General features: G+C 36.5%; 1 protein-coding gene and 1 pseudogene across 2 annotated transcripts in view; one reads left to right on the top strand and one right to left on the bottom strand.

The window, feature by feature from the left end:
- The window catches only part of Bmpr2 (bone morphogenetic protein receptor type 2), a 212612-nt gene that overhangs the window by 165433 nt on the left and 27689 nt on the right, over nucleotides 1-19490 (top strand). For both annotated transcript variants that reach the window (XM_087206265.1, XM_087206264.1), the window contains exons 6-9: nucleotides 6524-6754; nucleotides 7809-7923; nucleotides 13750-13910; nucleotides 14382-14529. In XM_087206265.1, coding sequence (XP_087062391.1) covers nucleotides 6524-6754; nucleotides 7809-7923; nucleotides 13750-13910; nucleotides 14382-14529 — 655 coding nt within the window. The remainder of the gene's footprint in view (nucleotides 1-6523; nucleotides 6755-7808; nucleotides 7924-13749; nucleotides 13911-14381; nucleotides 14530-19490) is intronic.
- On the bottom strand, nucleotides 5949-6260 carry LOC147829389 (apelin receptor early endogenous ligand pseudogene; annotated as a pseudogene).

Genomic DNA, 19490 nt, shown 5'->3' with positions numbered 1-19490 from the left:
TTAAACTGTTTAGATTTGGCAATTTCACAGAACCTGAAATCATTGCCAGAGGATGAAAAATTTTAAATGCTATCATGAACATCACAATATAAAAATCTAGAGTTATGTTTCACTAGACACAGTTTTGAAATATAACAAACTACAATCATCTTTGAAGAGTCTTTTTAAGATACATCCAGTAAAAAATTGTGCATTGTAGGAAAACTTTTCACAAACACATACAATTGAAACTTCCCTTCTGAAATAAATGTTTGTATTTCTTTGAAAAATGTAATTACAATTTTATATTTTCCAAAGTTATTAATAAAATTATACTTAGGAAAGGTACTGCTAACTCATAGCATTAAATGAAAATGCTTCACCTTCTTTGTAAAAATGATTCAGAGAACCATAAGAATGTTGCATGAAACTTTTTCTTTTGGAAACTCCCTACATTGTGAAACTATCATTCTATATTCTATTATTAAGATATTCATATATATATATATATATATATATTCAAGTTCAAAGATTGAAACATAATATGCAGAAAGTAAAATTCACTGACAAATTTGAAAGCATTTTTATATATTTACTATTGTAACAAAATTTTTAGATTCAATTTCATATTAGGCATTTTGTGACTAATAAAAAGTATGTGACATGAAATGTCAAAGTAGTGCTTATAAAATATGTGATAAAATATTTATCTCTTAATATTACATGAAGCTACATTTTAGCAAATTGTGAAACTAGGGCAGAGTTAAACAATATTCAGAGACTCTTTTTCAACTTCTATTTCAGCTTCATTTCCAACTTCAGCTTTGTTTACATCTTCTTTATCTCTCACATCTTTGTCATCTCTTCTTCCATGTTTTTTTACATTTTCTTTGTCTTTTCCTTCTTCCTCTTTTCCATCTTTTTCTTTTTCCTTTCCATCATCTTCTGCATTTCCACCTTCATCTTCCTGTCCATATCTCTTTTTTTCATTTTTCTTTATCTTTTCTATCCTTGTTTTTTCCATCTTCCTTCTCTTTCCCACCTCCTTTCCCTTTCTCATCTTCTTTTTCATCACCTTTTTCTTTTCTGTGTTTTTCCTCTTTTTCATCCCCTTTCCTTTCTCCATCTTCATCCTCTTGATCTCTTTTTTCATTTTGATAATCTTCCCTTTGTCCATCTTCTCCTTTCTTGTTTCTTGGTCCTCTTTTCCCCTTGACCTTTTCATCTTCTTCTTTCTTTCCTTTACTTTGATCTTCCTTGTTTTTCTGATCTTTTACATCTTGTTTTTCTTCTGCTGTCACTGCTTCTTTCTTTTCTCCTCCTTCTTTTCCAGTGTCATCATTTTTTTCATCTTTTATTTCCTCAATTTCTTTTTTAAGAGCTAGTGCCTTTATAATTTTGTTTTCTCCATTTTCAGCATTTTTATTGTTGCAGACTTCTTTAACAACTTCTTGCTTGATTTCAGCTAGTATTTTCACATTTGCCTCTGTGTTTCTGTCATATTATTTTTGGTCTTCATTATTGGGGATCCAATCCAGACACACGTGTGCTAGGCAAATGCTCTTATCACTGAAATACACTTCCAGGCTTAATTTCTCAGCAGACAGTCTAGCTGATCTTCTCTTTGGCTCTTACCTTATGTCACCTTGACCTGCAGCCTAAGAGGTGCCAGAAATTTTGAAGTGAGGGGTTGCAGAAGAACTGTAGTCCTTGAATAATTCAGAGCAATTCTGTATGTCTAAAGGCAATAAATCTCCTGCTTGTCTCCAAACATCAACAGTAGTTTATAGGATGAGACCCTTATCACCTTTCCACCTTTAGCTAGAGAGCTCCGAGAGAGCCAAGTCTCTCAACCCTAAAGTTTCTATTTACAGAGGCAAATTTTTCCCTTTTCTAGGACAGTTTAAAGTCTGTGCCACAAAATGGCACAATATTACCATTTCATAGGCATCTGGCGTGACAAGAAGAGGAGGGAATAAAGAAAAGGGAGGAAGCAAGGAAGAGACAAAGGAAAGGAGGGAGGAAGAGAGAGAAGAAGAGGGAGGGAGGGGAAAGGAAGGAAGGAAAAGAGGGACGGAGGGAGGGAGGGAAGCCTGGAGAAAGCTATGGCTTTCGGCCCCCTAAAATGAGATGGTGGCCCAAGAAAAGCAGGAGGCAGAGGAGAAACCTGGCTCTGCGGAAAGTGTGGCTGAGAGAAGAGTTCTCCAATAGAGTAAGAGTGAAAGATTTTTTTAAAAATAGCAAGAGTCCATGGAAATCAATCTAGTGGCTACTAGATAATGCAAAGAAGAATAACATAAGATTGATGAGACTCAATGAAAAAGCAAGAGATAGCACAAAACATTAAAAAAAAAAAAACCTGTTCACAGAAATAATGACAGAAAACTTCCCTCACAGGGAAATATAATTTGACATACAGATAAATGAGGCATATAGAACTCCACTTAGCCATGGTCAAAAAGTCTACACCAGGACCGGGGATTTAGCTCAGTGGTTCCACCGCCTGGCTTGCAGGTGCAAGGACCCAAGTTTGATCCCCAGTACCAAATAAAAAATGTACACGAAGAAATATAATAGTCAGAATTTGAAATCCAACACAACAGAATATTAAAAGTTGTTACAGAGAAGACAAATGATATATAAAGGAAAGCCCATCAGAATCATAGCAGACTTCTAAAGATAAACCCTCAAGTCAAGGAGAGCTTGGAGTGGAGTGGAGTGTTTTCCTGAAGGGAAACAACTTCCAACCCAGACTGATGTACCCCTCAACATTATCTTTCAAAACTGATGGAGAAATAAGATACTTCCATGACAATGAACACCTGAGGAAATTCATGAATACCAGCAGAATGAAACCACCAGGCAAGGCAAGAAATTAAATAGAGGAGGAAAAAAGGGAGCCAACAACAGGAAAATAACATGACAAGAATAAGTCAATATATACCAGTCATAATCATCAATGTTAATGGTCTCAATTCACCAATCAAAAGAAACATACTGGCAGAATGGATCAAGAAGCAAGATCCAACAATATGCTGCATACAAGAAACACAATTCAAAAAGAAATTCATAGACTGAACGTCAAAGAATGGAAAACAATATTCCATGCAGCAGGAACCTGGAAAAAAGCAGAAGTAGCTATTCTATTTGCAGACAAGTCTATTTTAAGCCAAGACTGATCAAGAGAGACAAAGAAGGTCACTATATCCTTGTAAAGGGAACAATGCAAGAGGAAGAGATAATAATCATAAATATATACGCATCAAATATCAGCACACCCAGCTATATAAAACAAATATTCGCTGACATGAAAAATCAAATAAGCACTAGTACAGTTGTAAAAGAGGAACTCAATACCCCACTGTCACAAGTAGACAGAACAACTAGACAAAAAACCAACAACGACATATTAGAACTGAACCAAACTTTTGAACAGATGGACTTAGTAGATGTCCACAAGAGTGTTCTACCCCACAACATCAGAGTACACATTCTTTTCAGCTGCGCATGGGACATTCTCCAAAATAGACTGCGTGCTGCGCCAGGGATTTAGCTCAGTGGTGCTATGCCTGCCTTGAAAGTGCAAGGTCCTGAGTTCAATCCCTGGTACCAAAAGCAAAACAAAATAGGGACTGGGGATTTAGCTCAGTGTCACCACACCTGCCTCTAAAGTGCAAGGTCCTGAGTTCAATCTCCAGTCCCCCTGTCCCCCCCCAAAAATAGACTATATGCTGTCTCACACAACATGCTTAAGGAAATGCAAAGAAATTGAAATTAACCCATGAATATTATCAAACCATGGTACAATGAAATTGGCTATCAATGGCAAAAGAAACCACAAAAACTTCATAAACACATGGAAATTAAAAAACACCTTTCTGAACAACTAGTAGGTAACATTAAGTTAAAGAAGAAATTAGACAGCTTCTATAATTAAAAAATAATGCCAACAAAACATACTGGAACTTATGGGGTATAATGAAAGCAGTCCTGTGAGGGAAATAATATAGCAGTGAATTCCCACTTCAGGAAAACAGAGCAAGCTCAAATAAACAACCTAATATTGAACCTCAAACTTCGAGAAAAAGAAGACCAGGTCAAGCTCAAAGTTTGTACAAGGGAGGAAATTATAATCAGAACAGAAATTAATAGATTAAAAATAATACAGGGCCAGGGATTTAGCTCAGTGGTTCTGCCACCTGCCTCGCAAGCACAAGGATCCGAGTTTGATCCCCGGTACCAAAAACAAAAACAATATGATGAATCATTGAATCGAAGAGTTGGTTCTTTGAAAGATTAAATAAATTGATAAACCTTTAGGCAACCTTATCAAAAAAAGAAAAGACTCAAATCCATGCAGTTATGAATGAAAAGGGTGAAATCACAACAGATCCAACAGAAATCCAGATCATCAATATCTACTTGGACTACTTGTATTCTTTTTGTTGTTGTTGTTGTTTGTTTTTTGTTTTTTGGTACCAGGGATCGAACTCGGGTCCTTGTGCTTGCGCAGCAGGCGGCGAAACCACTGAGCTAAATCCCCAGCCCTACAACCTGTATTCTAATAAGATGGAAAACACAGAAGAAATGGGCAGATTCCTAGATATATATGAATTACCAAAGCTAAATCAAGAAGATAATAAAATTATAAATAGGGCTGGGGATTTAGCTCAGTGGTTTGGCCACCTCCTGCACAAACACAAGGACCCAAATTCAATCTCCGGTACCAAAAAGAAAAAACAAAACAAAACATGAATTTGTAAATGCCTTACCTGAAATTAACTTAAAATTTTGTAGCGCTAAGTTAAGTCTTTCGATAAATACAAATTAAAGGGCCAGAGGTGTAGTTCATTGGCACCAGTGCCTGCCTGGCAAGCGCAAGGTCCTGAGTTCGATCCCCGGTTCTGGGGGGAAAATAATTAAGAACATATTTAACCACTTGGGAATACCTAGTTATTGATACACTTCAGAACTAGGCAGGAGACTTTCATTTTTGGGAAATGGTATCCTTAAATCTTTCTGATTTATTTGCATATTTCACCATCAGAATTTGAAGAGCACTGATGTAGAGCTTATCAGAGTGAAGAGAACTCATCCATGAACTATAGATGCTGTCTTGTTAGAACTTCATTGGTGTGACTGCATTTTAGATGTTAACTTTAAGCAAATCTTTTGAAGGAACTATCTATACAAAATAATCAAAGGGATAAAATGGAACTCCAAAGGAAATCAAACATAGGCTTGTTATAATCACATGGGGAGAAAAACATTCAGAAATGAACATTTCCTTTTTAAAATAAAATGAACTACAACTAGTATTTTATACTTTCTTTTATACCTTTATAAAATACAAAATATACTTTTATAAACACTAAAGCTTACTGTATAAAATGACAGCAGTACCTTTTTTCAGTATAAATAATTAACTGATTATTTTCCCCCTATTATGTAAATCTAGCCAATGCATTTGATTTTAGGTTAAATACTTTAAAACATACTTTTGGAAAATACAGGAGTATAAAAAAAGTCCTTTAAATTCTTACACTTTTTACCATTACAGAGTTTGGAAACATTACAAAATATTTTCCTTGGGCCAGGGATTTAGCTCAGTGGTTTGCCTCCTGCCTTACAAGCAGAAGGTCCTGAGTTTGATCCCTGGTACCAAAAAAAAAAAAAAAATTTTTTTCTTTTTAATGTGTTTAAGAATAATAATGTGTAGAAAAAGAGGAGAAATTTTTGTTATGTAGGCAAATAATAGTGGTTCAGACTTTATTTTTCAATTGATGTTATTTTCCTTCTAAAAACCAAAAAAATCAGGAAGGAGATAGTCTTGTGAACTAAAAACCCACCCCGGGGTGCTTTTCAAACAATAATGTCTGAGCAGTCATGCAGTTGTCACAGTGAGGTACTTGCAGTGAAGTGAGCCCTTCCTTTACTCCTGCAGGGCCAGGGCCACCAGCTGCAGGTTCTCAGGGGAAGGGCACCCGGGAGTGGAGCAGCGCACATCTCCCCAGAAGGCAGTTGTGCCTGTGCAGCTTTCTTCTCAGGGCCAAATTAGCTGGTCTCTGTCCTTCGATAAGAAGGAGACTCATAAAAATAAAAAATACACAAAAAATTTCCAGAATCTCATTTTTCGGCCACACGCGAGTAGAGCTATAGCTCTCAAAGTAAACTAAAAAAATCTGTAAATATCCTGTGCAGTGTCTGTGTGGCTATCCTCACATCCTAATGACAAACTCAAAGCACTGACAGCTGAGTTTTCCGGAGAGGTTAATGATCATATCAGACAAGGTTATTGGTGCACTATGCTGTGGTTAGTAGTTTTTTTTTTTTGGTACCAGGGATTGAACTCAGGACCTTGCACTTGCAAGGCAGGCGCAGTGCTACTGAGCTAAATCCCCAGCCCAGTAGTTTCTTGATAGTGATTGCAAGCAGTAGAGAGCTGTGGCACATCATGTGGATTTGTATTTGATTATTTAGTACGTTTGATTGTTCAATTTTGATATGAATTAATACCTTGCCTTTTTAAAAAACAAACTTGCAGCTGATTGGCCGAGGCCGATATGGAGCAGTATATAAAGGTTCCTTGGATGAGCGTCCAGTTGCTGTAAAAGTGTTTTCTTTTACAAATCGTCAGAATTTTATCAATGAAAAAAATATTTACCGAGTGCCTTTGATGGAACATGACAACATTGCTCGCTTTATAGTTGGAGATGAGAGAGTCACAGCAGATGGGCGCATGGAATACTTGCTTGTGATGGAGTATTATCCCAATGTAAGTTCTTCATAAAAACAAACTCATTTATATTAACTGTCAATTGGACTTTCGGGAAGACCTCTATAATAGAGAGCATTGCTGGTTCATAGTCTGGTTATTAATGGTCTGCAGTGAGATACAGAGCTCATGCCAGAATTTGAATCAGATTCATCACTAATTATATTGTTTATTCAGCTCTTGTTCCTCCCTTCCCCCTTTCTTTTCTCTTTCGTTTTTTGGTAGCTAGATTTTCTCAGTGAATGAAGCAGCACTTTGATTAATATTTCATCCTAGTGTAAAGCTCCTTACCTCATCAGAGACTGGGAGCAGTTTGTGGATGAACACTTTGAGAAGCATAGATACATACATATATTCATCTCTTAGTCTTCTTGGGGACTGGTTCCAGGACAACACACACACACACACACACACACACACACACACACACACACACACACACACACACACACACACACACACACACACACACACACACACACGCCAGAATCCACAGATGTTCAAGTCACTCATGTGAAATGGCAAGTGGTATTTTTTTCATGTAACTCAGGCACATCATCTCTAATTTATTTACAAGAAAAAAAGTAGGATGTACATGTTCAATACCGATTGTTTTTGTTTTGTTTTTGTGATGCTGCTAGGCAGGTACTCTCACCACTGAGCTGTAGTCCACAGCCCTTGCTAATTTTTTATCTGGATTGGTTGAATCTATGGGTATGGAACCCACAGATACAGAGAGCTTACTACATTTATAAAAGCCTTCTGTTTTCTGCTTGTAAACTATTAAAAAAAATAGTTTGTACTGGTGCATTTATATGAAAATAACCCCATTCATAATTTTTAATATTGGAGACGTAAAAATTGATGTTTAAATTCTTCCCTTTCCATCCTCTTCTTTTTTCACACAGGTATACATTGCTGCCTTTCTCAAGATTCTGTAATGTAGTTCATTAGGTCTTCATGCCTATGCAAATCCTCTATAAGGTTGCAGACTTAACCTCTTCCTGTTAAATTAATTCCTTGGTTTTTTTTTACATTTTTTCCTCCATAATAGGGGTCTCTATGCAAGTATTTGAGTCTTCATACAAGTGACTGGGTAAGCTCTTGCCGCCTGGCTCATTCTGTGACTAGAGGACTGGCTTATCTTCACACAGAATTACCCCGAGGAGGTAAGATAGTGAATAGAAAATGAATGACACTCAGACAGGTTCAAAATTCCCAAAGAGAAATTTTAATCATGTTCAAAGTAAAAGGATAACATATATATAATTAGAGATTATACTGACCAGGTTTTTTTTTAAAGATCCAGCATGAGAAACCATATTTGAAATGTAACAAGAAGAACAAGGGAAAGAACTTCAAGACTGGAAGGGTCATGAATCCCACTGAGAAACTAATTAAAACTCTGAAAACTCCAAAAATGCACTGCCATATAACCCAGTGTTAGGGCACTTGTCTACCATTAATGTAGCCCTGGGTTTAGTCCTCAGCACTGAAAAAAAAAAAAGAAAAAGAAACAAGAAAATGTTCTTTTAGCAGGGTGTGGTGGTCCATGCCTATAATCCCAGCACTTTGGAAGGCTGAGGCAGGGAAATCATAAATTCAATCTCAGCCTGCAATTTAGCAAATTAGCAAGGTTTTGTCTCAAAATAAAGATTTGAGGTTGTAACTTGGTGAAAAAGCCCTGGGTTTACTCCCAAGTACCTTAAAAAAAAAGGGGGGGGGGGGCCGGGGATTTAGCTCAGTGGTTTCACCGCCTGCTGCTGCCGCCGCTGCTGCTGCTGCTGCTGCTGCACAAGCGCAAGGACCTGAGTTCGATCCCCGGTACCAAAAAAAAAAATTTGTTTTTGATTCTAGGATTATCAGACCCCTTAGGTCTCTTTGTGGACCCTGAGAATCTCTTAGCTAGATTGTATTTCCTTGTATTTATTTTGTTGCATAATCACTTCTTTGTTTTGGTTTTGTTCTTGTTTGGGGCAGTACTGCAGGACTGAGCCTCTGTACATTGTATTTCTAGGACACATCCCCAGCAGTTTTTGCTTTGAGACAGAGCATCATCACTAAGTTGCTCAGTTACCCAGCCTGGGTTCAAACCTTTTTTGCCTCAGCCTCCCAGAGTGCTGGGATTACAAACATGCACCACCATACGTAGCTTCATCTTTAGTTTTAACATCACATTGATCTTTATTCCAAAGGTTGGTCTTTGTATAAAACCCAAATGTATATTTTTACAAGTCAGTGTCTCTGTCAGCTAGAATTAGGTTTGGCTAACATTTATTTCAATAAGAATGAAAAATTTTCTTTCTTACATAAGAATCTAGAAAGGGCTGTGAATGTAGCTCAGAACAGTTGCCTAGGATGCATGAGTCCCCTGGTTCAACCCCCAGCACCACAAAGTATCTGAAGAAATCCTCTAGGAAAGAATTGAAAAAAATCAGACCCCCCAAATTCAAAGACCCAATTCAAAAATAGGCACCTGAAATGAACAGACATTTCTCAAAGAAGTAAAAGCAGCAAATAAATATATGAAAAAATCTTCAACATCACTCGTCATTCGAGAGATGCAGATGAAAACAATGCTGAGATTCCACCTCACCCCAGAAAGACTGGCTGCTATCAAGAAATCAACCAATAACAAATGCTGGCGGAGGTGTGGGGAGAAAGGAACCCTTCTCCATTGTTGGTAGGAGTGCAGACTGGTGTAATCACTGTGGAAATCAATATGGAGATACCTCAAAGAACTAGGGCTAGAGGTCCCATTTGACCCAGCTATTCCGCTGCTGGGTATCTTCCCCAAAGAATTAAAAGAATCATACCACAGCGATACATGTGCACCCATGTTTATAGCGGCACAATTTGTAATAGCTAAAGCTTGGAAATAGCCCAAGTGCCCATCAAACTAGATAAAGAAGATGTGTTTTTTTAATAAAAGGGAGTACTACTCAGCCATGAAGAATGAGAAACTAGAGACATTTATAGCTAAATGGATGCATATTGAGGCCATACTCTTTGGTGAAATAAATAGGACACACGTGTAAATACTGAATAGTTTCTCTAGTGTGAGAAACTGAAAGTGTAAATAAGGATTAAAATGATTAAAATGAATAATTGATAATTTGAAATAGGAAAAGGTCCAAAGGTGTAGGGTTGGTGGGAGGGGAAGGAGAAAGGAAAGAAGGGAAAGGAAAAATTATGAGAAAAAAAAATGGAAATGAAATTATGTAAATAGGGAAGGGTGGAGAGGGTGAAGGGCACACAGGTAATAGGGAAAAAAATAGGAACCAAGATACATCATGTACAGGTACAAGCACCCAGTGATAAATGTAAATGTATTGTATGCCTAAAATGTACCAATAAAAGAATTTAGAGAGAAAGAAAGAGAAAAAGAAAGAAATCCTCTAGGTTTCTAGGTTGGTTTAGTAGCACCATGGTATATTATCAGTGCACAATATATTTCTTCCCCCATATTTTATATGTGGCCTTCATTTTCAATGTTACCTCATTGTCCATTGTGCTATAATTGAGGCAGAAAAAAGAAAAGAGAAAGTAAAAAGAATTGTCTTCTTTTACCTCCAGAAATCTCACTCTTGTCCTTACATTTTGTTTCCCAGAACTAGTTCACACTTAGCGGTAAAAGAGACTGGGAATATAGTGTGTTGTTTGGCTGAGTGTATTGTTGCCTCAGGTAATGCTGGATTCTCTTACTAAGTAGGAGAGGGCGAATTCTATTCTTTGTCATAACTATTCTTGCTCAACTTTCGTGCACATTTTTGCTAGTGGTTCAAAGCCTCTCTTTTTAATACATTTGCTTTCTCACTTTGTTTCAGTATACACCTCACATCACAGACACCCCTAAATTAGCTTGACTATGATAATTCTGTCTTTGCTTTCTCAAGCTTTTTCCTACCTTACCACATTTTTTTGGTCATTTTGTAGCCCTAACATTGTTTTTTCAGTCTCCTTGACCTCTTTAGTGAAGAGAACTTTAATGTATCAGTTTCTTAGATCTTTGTTTCATTATATAATAGCTCGGATCATCTTTTCTAGCTGATGCTTCATATATAAATAATTTCTTCTGAATAATTTATCAGTTCATTTATCTTGACATCTTGCTTTTCCTGAGTACAGAATTGACCTGAGTTATTGCCTGTGTCAGCAACTTGATGTGCTTGCTTTAGTGCTTTAGCACATTAACCATTGGACTCTGTTCCTGCACTCTTAAGTATTATCATTCCTTTTAAAAGCTGGCTTAGCACAGAACTTAGAATACTATCCTAGCTCCCTTTTCAAGGTTTGCATGATTCAGCAAGGGTTCAAGTCAAACTTCAGTTGAAATTTTTTTAAGCAGAGCTATTATTCTAAAAAGTTAGCTAATATTATCACCAATTACCTTTTCAAAAACTTCATATAATTACTACAGCTATTTTAATTTATGATTTTTGCCTAATTTCTTTAAAAATATTTCCAAGAATATGATACTATTTTAAGCATTTAAAGTGTTCTTTTAGAAAATTCTGTTCTTCCCAGTATCTTCAGATGAAACTTTATTGCTCAGAGTAGAAATTCAGTAGTAAGAAATAATACTGGTATACTTATTCAGCTGTTTTTTCCTTCAGAATAGAGAAGTTGATCCTATTTATTTGTAATTATTCCCTCTGTGATTTTTTTCCTCTTATAATTGCAGTGCATGCTCACTACCAGACAAAAATCTGGCACACAAAAAATACATATAGGTCACTCTGACTTCAAAAAATTACTAAGTTTTGTGTTTGTCTTCCAAGTCCTTGGTCTGTGTGTGTGTGTGTGTGTGTGTGTGTGTGTGTGTGTGTGTGTGTGTTCGTATATGTGTATGGGTCTAAATAAAATAAAAGCTTGGAGTGCTTTCCTTTGAGATATTTGCTTAGTACAGTGCTGTGCCCAAAGCCAAAAGTCCTTGTGTGTTTTGGCCCCATCCTCATTCATTCAAATAAGAAATATCAAAACGAATATGAAGGGAATTTGAAAAGAAAAGATCGGTCTGTAGCTCTGTGCTTTGCATTGGCGTTGGTCCTACTTGTCTCTTCTTTTTTCTTCTCTCTCCCTTGCTGCCTTCTTCTCTTACTTTCTCTCTCTCTCTAGCTTTTCTTTTCTTTTTTCTTTTTAGTAATAGCAGAAAATATACTAACCTATTTTTCCTTCTGGCTGCCTCATTGACTTGTTGCATGTTCTCCATGTCGTCAGTTTAGTTTGCCCTGAGTATGAGGGGTTTTTTAAATTTAAATATTGACTTGATTTAGTATCAAACATTTTCCAGTATTTCCATACATTCTCCTATATAAATATTAGCTCAAGGTTATACCATATTACTTATGGTTTCATCCGGGCTAAGAGGTACAGGAATTGAGTAGCCAAGTTAAATACAAGCTTTGGAACACTGGAACAGGAAGTAGGAAAGGGAAAAAAATGAGAAAAAAATCAACTCCTAGATTGAATTTGTTAACTCTTACTGTTTCTTCATATTGTTCTGTTGCTTTAGTTTTTTATATCTAAGGGATCGTTATCCTCTGCCTATAGTTTCATGGTCGGTAAATTGCATTTGAATGCTTATTAATGACAGTGATACATCTAAATATCGAGAATCTGTTCCTAAAAACAAATAGTCAGTGGATTTTTTGGGGGGTACCGGGAATCGAGCTTGGAACCTTGCGCTTGCAAGGCAGGTGCCAGAACCGCTAAGCTAAATCTCCAGCCCTCAGTGGACTTTTCATTTACTTAGTTCTGATTATTTCTTTTATTCCTAGGGAAATGTTTTAAATTTCAAAAATTCTGCTTATAGAACTTTTTTTTTCATTTCTAGAGCCATAGTTTTGTTTCATATAAGGTTTATATCAGTTTCCTTGAGAGATTGAAAAAATAATATAATGTTTTATGAGATGCTTAGGTTAGATTCATTTTAGTCACCAAGAATTTACCATTTTCTCTGTTAAGCCTTTTCATTTCAGATAAAACATGTTCTGTTTTGATTTTCATGGAGCCTGTATTCCAGTGATAAGGCTAATCAGGCAGTAGAATAAATATAACATTGCTTCTCTTCTGTAAAACCTGAGAACAAATCTTCCTGTTTTATGGGTTCTCCCATTGCATTGTTAACTATTTCTAGTTAGAATTGAAGACCTGAATTGGGCTTAGAGATCTGGCTAAGTCATTGGTAGGTGCTGGGCATGATAGCACACACCTGTAATCCTAACACTTCGAAGTCAAGGCAGGTTAATTATGTTGAGTTTGAGGCCAGACTGGGCTACTTGATGAGTTCAAGGCTGGCCTGAATGACATATGAGACCCTGTCTCAAAAAAATAAAAAAATAGGCCAGGCATGTTGATAACCACCTATAATCCCAGCACTCAGGAGGCTAAGGCAGGATTGCTGCAAGTTTGAGGCCAGCATGGGCTACATAGTAAGTTCAAAGCCAGCCTGAACTACAGAGTGAGACCCTGTCTCAAAAAACCAAAATTAATTAATTAAAAACTAAAAGCAAATAAAATAGAAATGAGATGAACTATTACAGGTTTGATTCATTAAGATGTAAGAGAACAGTGTAATAAAAAAACAGTGTAAGATTTATGTAAAAGTTAGCCACGTTAATTTTTTACTGATACTTATTTCAGACAAGCTGATTGTGTGTGTGTGCGAGTGCCAAATATTTCCTTCTGTATTGTCTCCTTTTGCTGCCCTAGAAATAAAAAGAAACCAGTTTGTTTTAGAATTAGGAACTGGAGCATATTTTCTGTTAGTTTCAGCTGCAAGTTTAATGCTTAATTAGCTATACATGCAACAGGAGTTAGAAAATAGTAATGAGCTGAAACTGATTTTTTGTGTCCTTTTTTATTATTAGAAAACTAATGGGCAGCAAAACTGATACTTCTATATTTATGCAGTTCTTATTGGGCATGAAATGAACAAGCAAGTAATAATTCTAATTTTAAGCATTAATACATTTTTGAAATTATTCAAACAGATCATTATAAACCTGCAATTTCCCATCGAGACTTAAACAGCAGAAACGTGCTGGTGAAAAATGATGGAACCTGTGTTATTAGCGACTTCGGTTTGTCTATGAGGCTGACAGGAAATAGATTGGTACGCCCAGGGGAAGAAGACAATGCAGCCATCAGTGAGGTGAGTGTGTTCCAGTTCATCAGTCCATTTTATAAACCACTGTCATTTTAACTCATTTTGACACATATTAGGAAGAAGTATGTAGGAATTGATTTTTTTTAAATTTAATTAATTAATTTATTTTTTTGGTACCGGGGATCGAACTTGGGTCCTTGCGCTTGCAAGGCAGGCAGCGGAACCACTGAGCTAAATCCCCAGCCCTTAGGAATTGATTTTTGAAGTCAGTAAAGTTACCAGGTTTGAGATCAGATAGTCCCTCACCTGTAATCACCCTTCAGATGTCAAACATATTCTTTTTGATCTTTTTCTCTGCATTCACATATACATAAATGTATTTTTATGAATTTTAAGAATATTAAATGGTGTACTTATTTTTTGCAAGTTTTTTACTTACTGTGTCTTACAAATTTTTTATACGTAGGAATATCTAGTGCTATTCTATTTCTGAAAAAAATCACTTTAATTTGTCAGGTTGGTACAATTAGGTATATGGCACCAGAAGTGCTAGAAGGAGCTGTGAACCTGAGGGACTGTGAATCAGCTTTGAAGCAAGTAGACATGTATGCACTTGGACTGATCTACTGGGAGATATTTATGAGATGTACAGATCTCTTCCCGGGTAAGTGTCACTGTCAAATACTGGTATTTATTTTGAAGTGAAATGGTTGTATCTTCTGTCTCTTATATTAAATAACTCCATTTTTATGTAAGAATCTCTTTTACTTTTAAACCTTCAGTTCATTGCCATCTAGTGTTCACAAACATTATCAGCAGAAGGCAGATTTTTTTTGTTTTTGTTTTTTTAAGACTCCTAGTTTTCATCTTTAGTACAGTTTAATTAATTGCCAGTTACAGTTTATCTAGCTGTTTAGTTTGGTCACTTATTGCCTTCGCAGGCATCATTTTCCTAATGTGCTGTCTGAGCATTTGAAATAAGCTCCATTTATATTTCTTGAGTTGACCCTGTAATGAATTAGAAGCAACAAATTATTTGTACACATTTTCCTTTTCCTTTTTCTTTCTCCCTTCCTCCCTTTCTCCTTCCCTCCTGCCCTCACTCTTCCTTCTTTTCTTCTTTCTTTTCTTAGTCCCTTTCTATTTCATTGCTCCTTTTCCTCTTCCCTTCCTCTCCTTCCTTTCAGTGAAAGGAATGTTTATTTAATGTGGTTGCTTGTTTGAGGCTTACTTGAAATATTCAGATGGATGTATAGTTTTTCTCCCCTTGTTAGGAATATAAAAACTTTAACTACCAATCTGTGCACTCTGTTCTCACAGGTAATATACAAAAAGAGTTGATGTTTATGGTCTCTGTCTTATAGGACTAATACCATCAAAAAAAAAAAAAAGGCAGCATTGAACATATTTATGAAATAGAGCTACTTAATAAAAACAGATTAATAGTAGGGTTGAATTATTTTTGCTTTAAAATCATTAAGCATCAAGTTTATAATCCGGAAACATAATGAATTAATGATTATTCAGATAAACTAGAGGTCCATCAATTATTATTTAGAAGTACATTCTAGTTAATTAAAAGCACAGACTCAAGGCATTTTTCTTTTTTTTTTCTTTTTTTTTTTGGTACTGGGGATCAAACTCGGGTCCTTGCGCTTGCAAGGCAGGCAGCAGAACCACTGAGCTAAATCCTCAGCCCAAGGCATTTTTCTTTTTAAAATTGTATTTATTTTTTTGGTACCTCTGTAACCATGTGTGTTTTCTTTTTTAATTTTTAAAATTTTTAATCAGTACATGTTTGTAGCATATAATGATTACATTCATCATGGGGAATTGGTACATGTACTTAGTGCACCTTAATGCTTTTTACTTCTCTTTCACATTCCCTTTCTCCTTATCTTTTGGTCACCTTCCCATTTGCAAAAGATCTATCCCTGCTTCCTCTTATCTGTTTTATTTTTGCTCTCTAAATTATTTATAATTTGGGTTTTTCATATACGAGAAATCATGTGATATTTAAGCTTGTGTATCTGATTTAATTCACTTAACGTTACAGCCTCAAGGTGCATTTTTCTGAAAAGAGCAATAATTGTCATAGTATAACAAATGTTCTATTATTATAATTTTGGCACAGGTTTATTGTTGTTGTTAGCATTCTAAGCCAAAATTTTAGTTTAGAAGAATGTCTAACTAAAATGATTCTTCAGTCAGCATTAGGATAGTAACCAGCAACAGAACTACTGCATTTAAAGGATGACTGCTGCTTTTGATATGATCAGTAATGAGCAATATGAGGGGCTGGAGGTGTAGCTCAGTGGTAGAGTGCTTGCCTAGCATGTGGAAAGCCCTGGGTTCAATCCTCAACACTACAAAAACAAAAAACAAAACAGTATCAGGCCGGGTGTGGTGGCACGTGCCTGTAATCCCAGCACTCCAGAGGCTGAGGCAGGAGGATCACTGTGAGTTTTCAGCCAGCCTGGACTACATTATCAGTCTGGACCTGTCTCACAAAAAAAACAAACAGTATCAGACATTTGAATTGGGGAAGTCTATTAATGTTTTTTGTTGAAGCTTATTTTAACAGATATGTAGGATATATTTAAATAGAACTAGAAAGGATTAAAAGTTTAAAAAGTAACGGGAAGTCACTGCTTAATGGCTGCAGAGTTGGTGATAATGGCTGGCAAGACAGGATGAATATACTTAATGCCTTAGAACTGTGCACTTAAAAATTATTTAGAAGCTAATAATTTTATGTTGTACATATTGTATCACAATAAAAAGTAAATTTAAATGAATAAAAAGAAAATCAAGAATCTTGATATGGAAGTGGGAAGGCGAAGCACACCTGAGAAAATGCAGGGGAGCACTCTGTCTCTATGGTTAGCTGTTAGAAGAATGAGAATCAAAAGGAATTGAAGTATTCAGAGATGTGAGAAATAGTGAGGATAGCAACCAGGAACTGAGGAAGAAATACTGGTTTATATTGGAATGACTTAATTAGAGACATATTTGGATGAGTTATTGATAGACAACTGAAGAATTTACTTTTAAGAGAATTAAGAGAATTTAAAAGAATAAAGAAGATCTTGGAAAAGGTAAGGTTAAAATGGTTAGGGGCCAGGGATTTAGCTCAGTGGCACCCTGCCTGCTTCACAAGCACAAGTTCAATCCCAGGTACCAAAAAAAAAGAAAAATTAAAATGTTTGGGCCTGGGATTATACTATTGTTGTACAATGCTGGCCTAGTATGAAAAAGGTCCTGTATTCCCTAGTACCACAGAGAGAGGGAGAAGAAGAGGGAGAGGGGAAGGAGGGGAAGGGGAGAGGAAGAGAGGGAGGAGGGGGAGGGGAGGGAATTTATGAATGAATGTAACCCCCAATAAAACAAATGAATAGAGAGAACAGTTTGTTGTTGGGGCATAGGGAACAGTTGGTTATTGGTTGTTGGGAATATTGGGGCACTGCCCCCACCAGGTAAATTAAGAAAATCAGATCAGGAAAACAGTAAGAAAACTTAAAAATCATAGTGTCTTAGAAGTCAGTGTTATTAAGCTTTAAGAACCAATATTTATGTCAGGAGGTGAAATTGAAAGACCAAAAGGAGATAGAATTGAAGAATGATCTTTGAAATTGAACAGGAGGAGGTCACTGTTTTGCTGCTGTTTTGTTTTGTTTTTATGTATTTATTTATTTATTTTTTGTATTAAATTCTTTTATTGGTACATTGTAGGTATACAACACAATTACATTTCTCATTGGGAATTGTACCTTTACATAATGCATCTTGGTTCTTATTTTTTCCCCATTCCTAGACCTCCCTTCACGCCCTCCACCCTTCCCTATTTACAAAGACTTTATTTCCATTTTTTCCATTTCTCATCATTTTTCCTTTCCCTTCTTTCCTTTCCCCTGCCCCTCCCACTACCCCTACCCTTTGGACCTTTTCTTCCTATTTTACATTATCGATTATTCATTCTAATCATTGATACATTTTAGGTATACAATATAATGACATTCATCATTGGAAATTTGCACCTTTACATAGTCTCTCTTGGTTCTTATTTTTCACCCTTGCCCAGCCCTCCCTTCAACCCCTCCAGTCCTCCCTATTTACAAAGATTTTGTTCCTATTTTTCCATTTTTTCATATTAATCCCATTCCCTTCTATCCTTTCCCCTAGCCCTCCCACTTCCTTCCCTTTTGCCCCTTTTCTTCCTATTTCACATGACCTATTATACATTTAGTCCATATTTACACTTTCAGTTTCTCACACCAGAGAAACTATTCAGTATTTATACATGTGTGTCCTATTTATTTCACTTAAGAGTATTGCCTCAGTGTGCATCCACTTAGCCATAAATGTCTCTAATTTCTCATATTTTATGGCTGAGTAGTACTCCATTTTATAAAATAACCACATTTTCTTTATCCAGTCTCCAGTTGATGGGCATTTGGGCTGTTTCCAAGTTTTAGCTGTTACAAACTGTGCTGCTATGAACATGGGCGCACATATATCACTGTGGTATGATTCTTTTAATTCTTTGGGGAAGATCCCCAGCAGTGGAATAGTGGGGTCAAATGGGACTTCCAGTCCTAGTTCTTTCAGGTATCTCCATACTGATTTCCACAGTGCTTGCACCAGTCTACACTCCCACCAGCAGTGGAGCAGGGTTCCTCTTTCCTCACAGCCCCGCCAGCATTTGTTGTTGGTTGATTTCATGATAGCAGCCATTCTTTCTGGAGTGAAGTGGACTCTCAGCGTTGTTTTCATTTGCATCTCTCGAATGACCAGTGATGTTGAACGTTTTTTCATGTATTTATTTGCTATTTCTACTTCTTTGTCTGAGAAATGTCTGTTCATTTCAGATGCCCATTTTGGGATTGGGTCTTTAAATTTGGGAGGTCTGATCTTTTTAAGTTCTTTATAGATTCGAAATAGTAGACCTTTGTCTGAGGAAGAGCAGGTGAAGATTTTTTCCCACATTGTGGGTTGTCTCTTCACGCTGCTGGTGGTTTCTCTTGCTGTGCAGAAGCCTTTTAATAAGAAGAGATCCCATTTGTTGATTGTTTGTGCTAGTTCACGGGCAACTGAAGTTTTGTTCATAAAATCTTTTCCTACACCAGTGTCTTCAAGAGTTCTACCTAACCTCTGTTCCAACTGGTTCAGAGTTTCTATTTTAATATTTACATCTTTAATCCATTTTGATTTTAATTTAGTGCATGGTGAGAGATACAGGTCTAGTTTTAATCTTTGGCAAGTTGAAGCCCAATTTTTCCAGCACCATTTATTAAAGAGGCTATCTTTCCTCCAGTGAGGGTGTTTGGCTCCTTTGTCGAAGATGAGGTGGCTGAGTGTGTCTGGCGTTGTTTCTGCATCTTCTAATCTGTTCCACTGGTCCTCAAGTCTGTTTCTTTGCCAGTACCATGCTGTTTTTATCACAGTAGCTTTGTAGTAGAGTTGCAGGTTGGGGATTGTGATACACCCTACCATGTCTCTGTTACCTAGAATTGCTTTTGCTATTCTGGGTCTCTTCTTGCTTCAAATGAATTTTTGGATTGTTTTCTTGAGGTCTATGAAATATGCTGCTGGGATCTCAATTGGAATTGCATTAAATCTATATAG

The sequence above is a fragment of the Heterocephalus glaber genome, unplaced genomic scaffold (assembly GCF_053883595.1).
Source record: "Heterocephalus glaber isolate CG9 unplaced genomic scaffold, H.glaber_assembly_v1.0 deba00000621, whole genome shotgun sequence".
Taxonomy (NCBI): Eukaryota; Metazoa; Chordata; class Mammalia; order Rodentia; family Bathyergidae; genus Heterocephalus; species Heterocephalus glaber.
The sequence above is the reverse complement of the archived record's forward strand: the minus strand, read 5'-3'. Positions and strand labels throughout refer to the sequence as shown.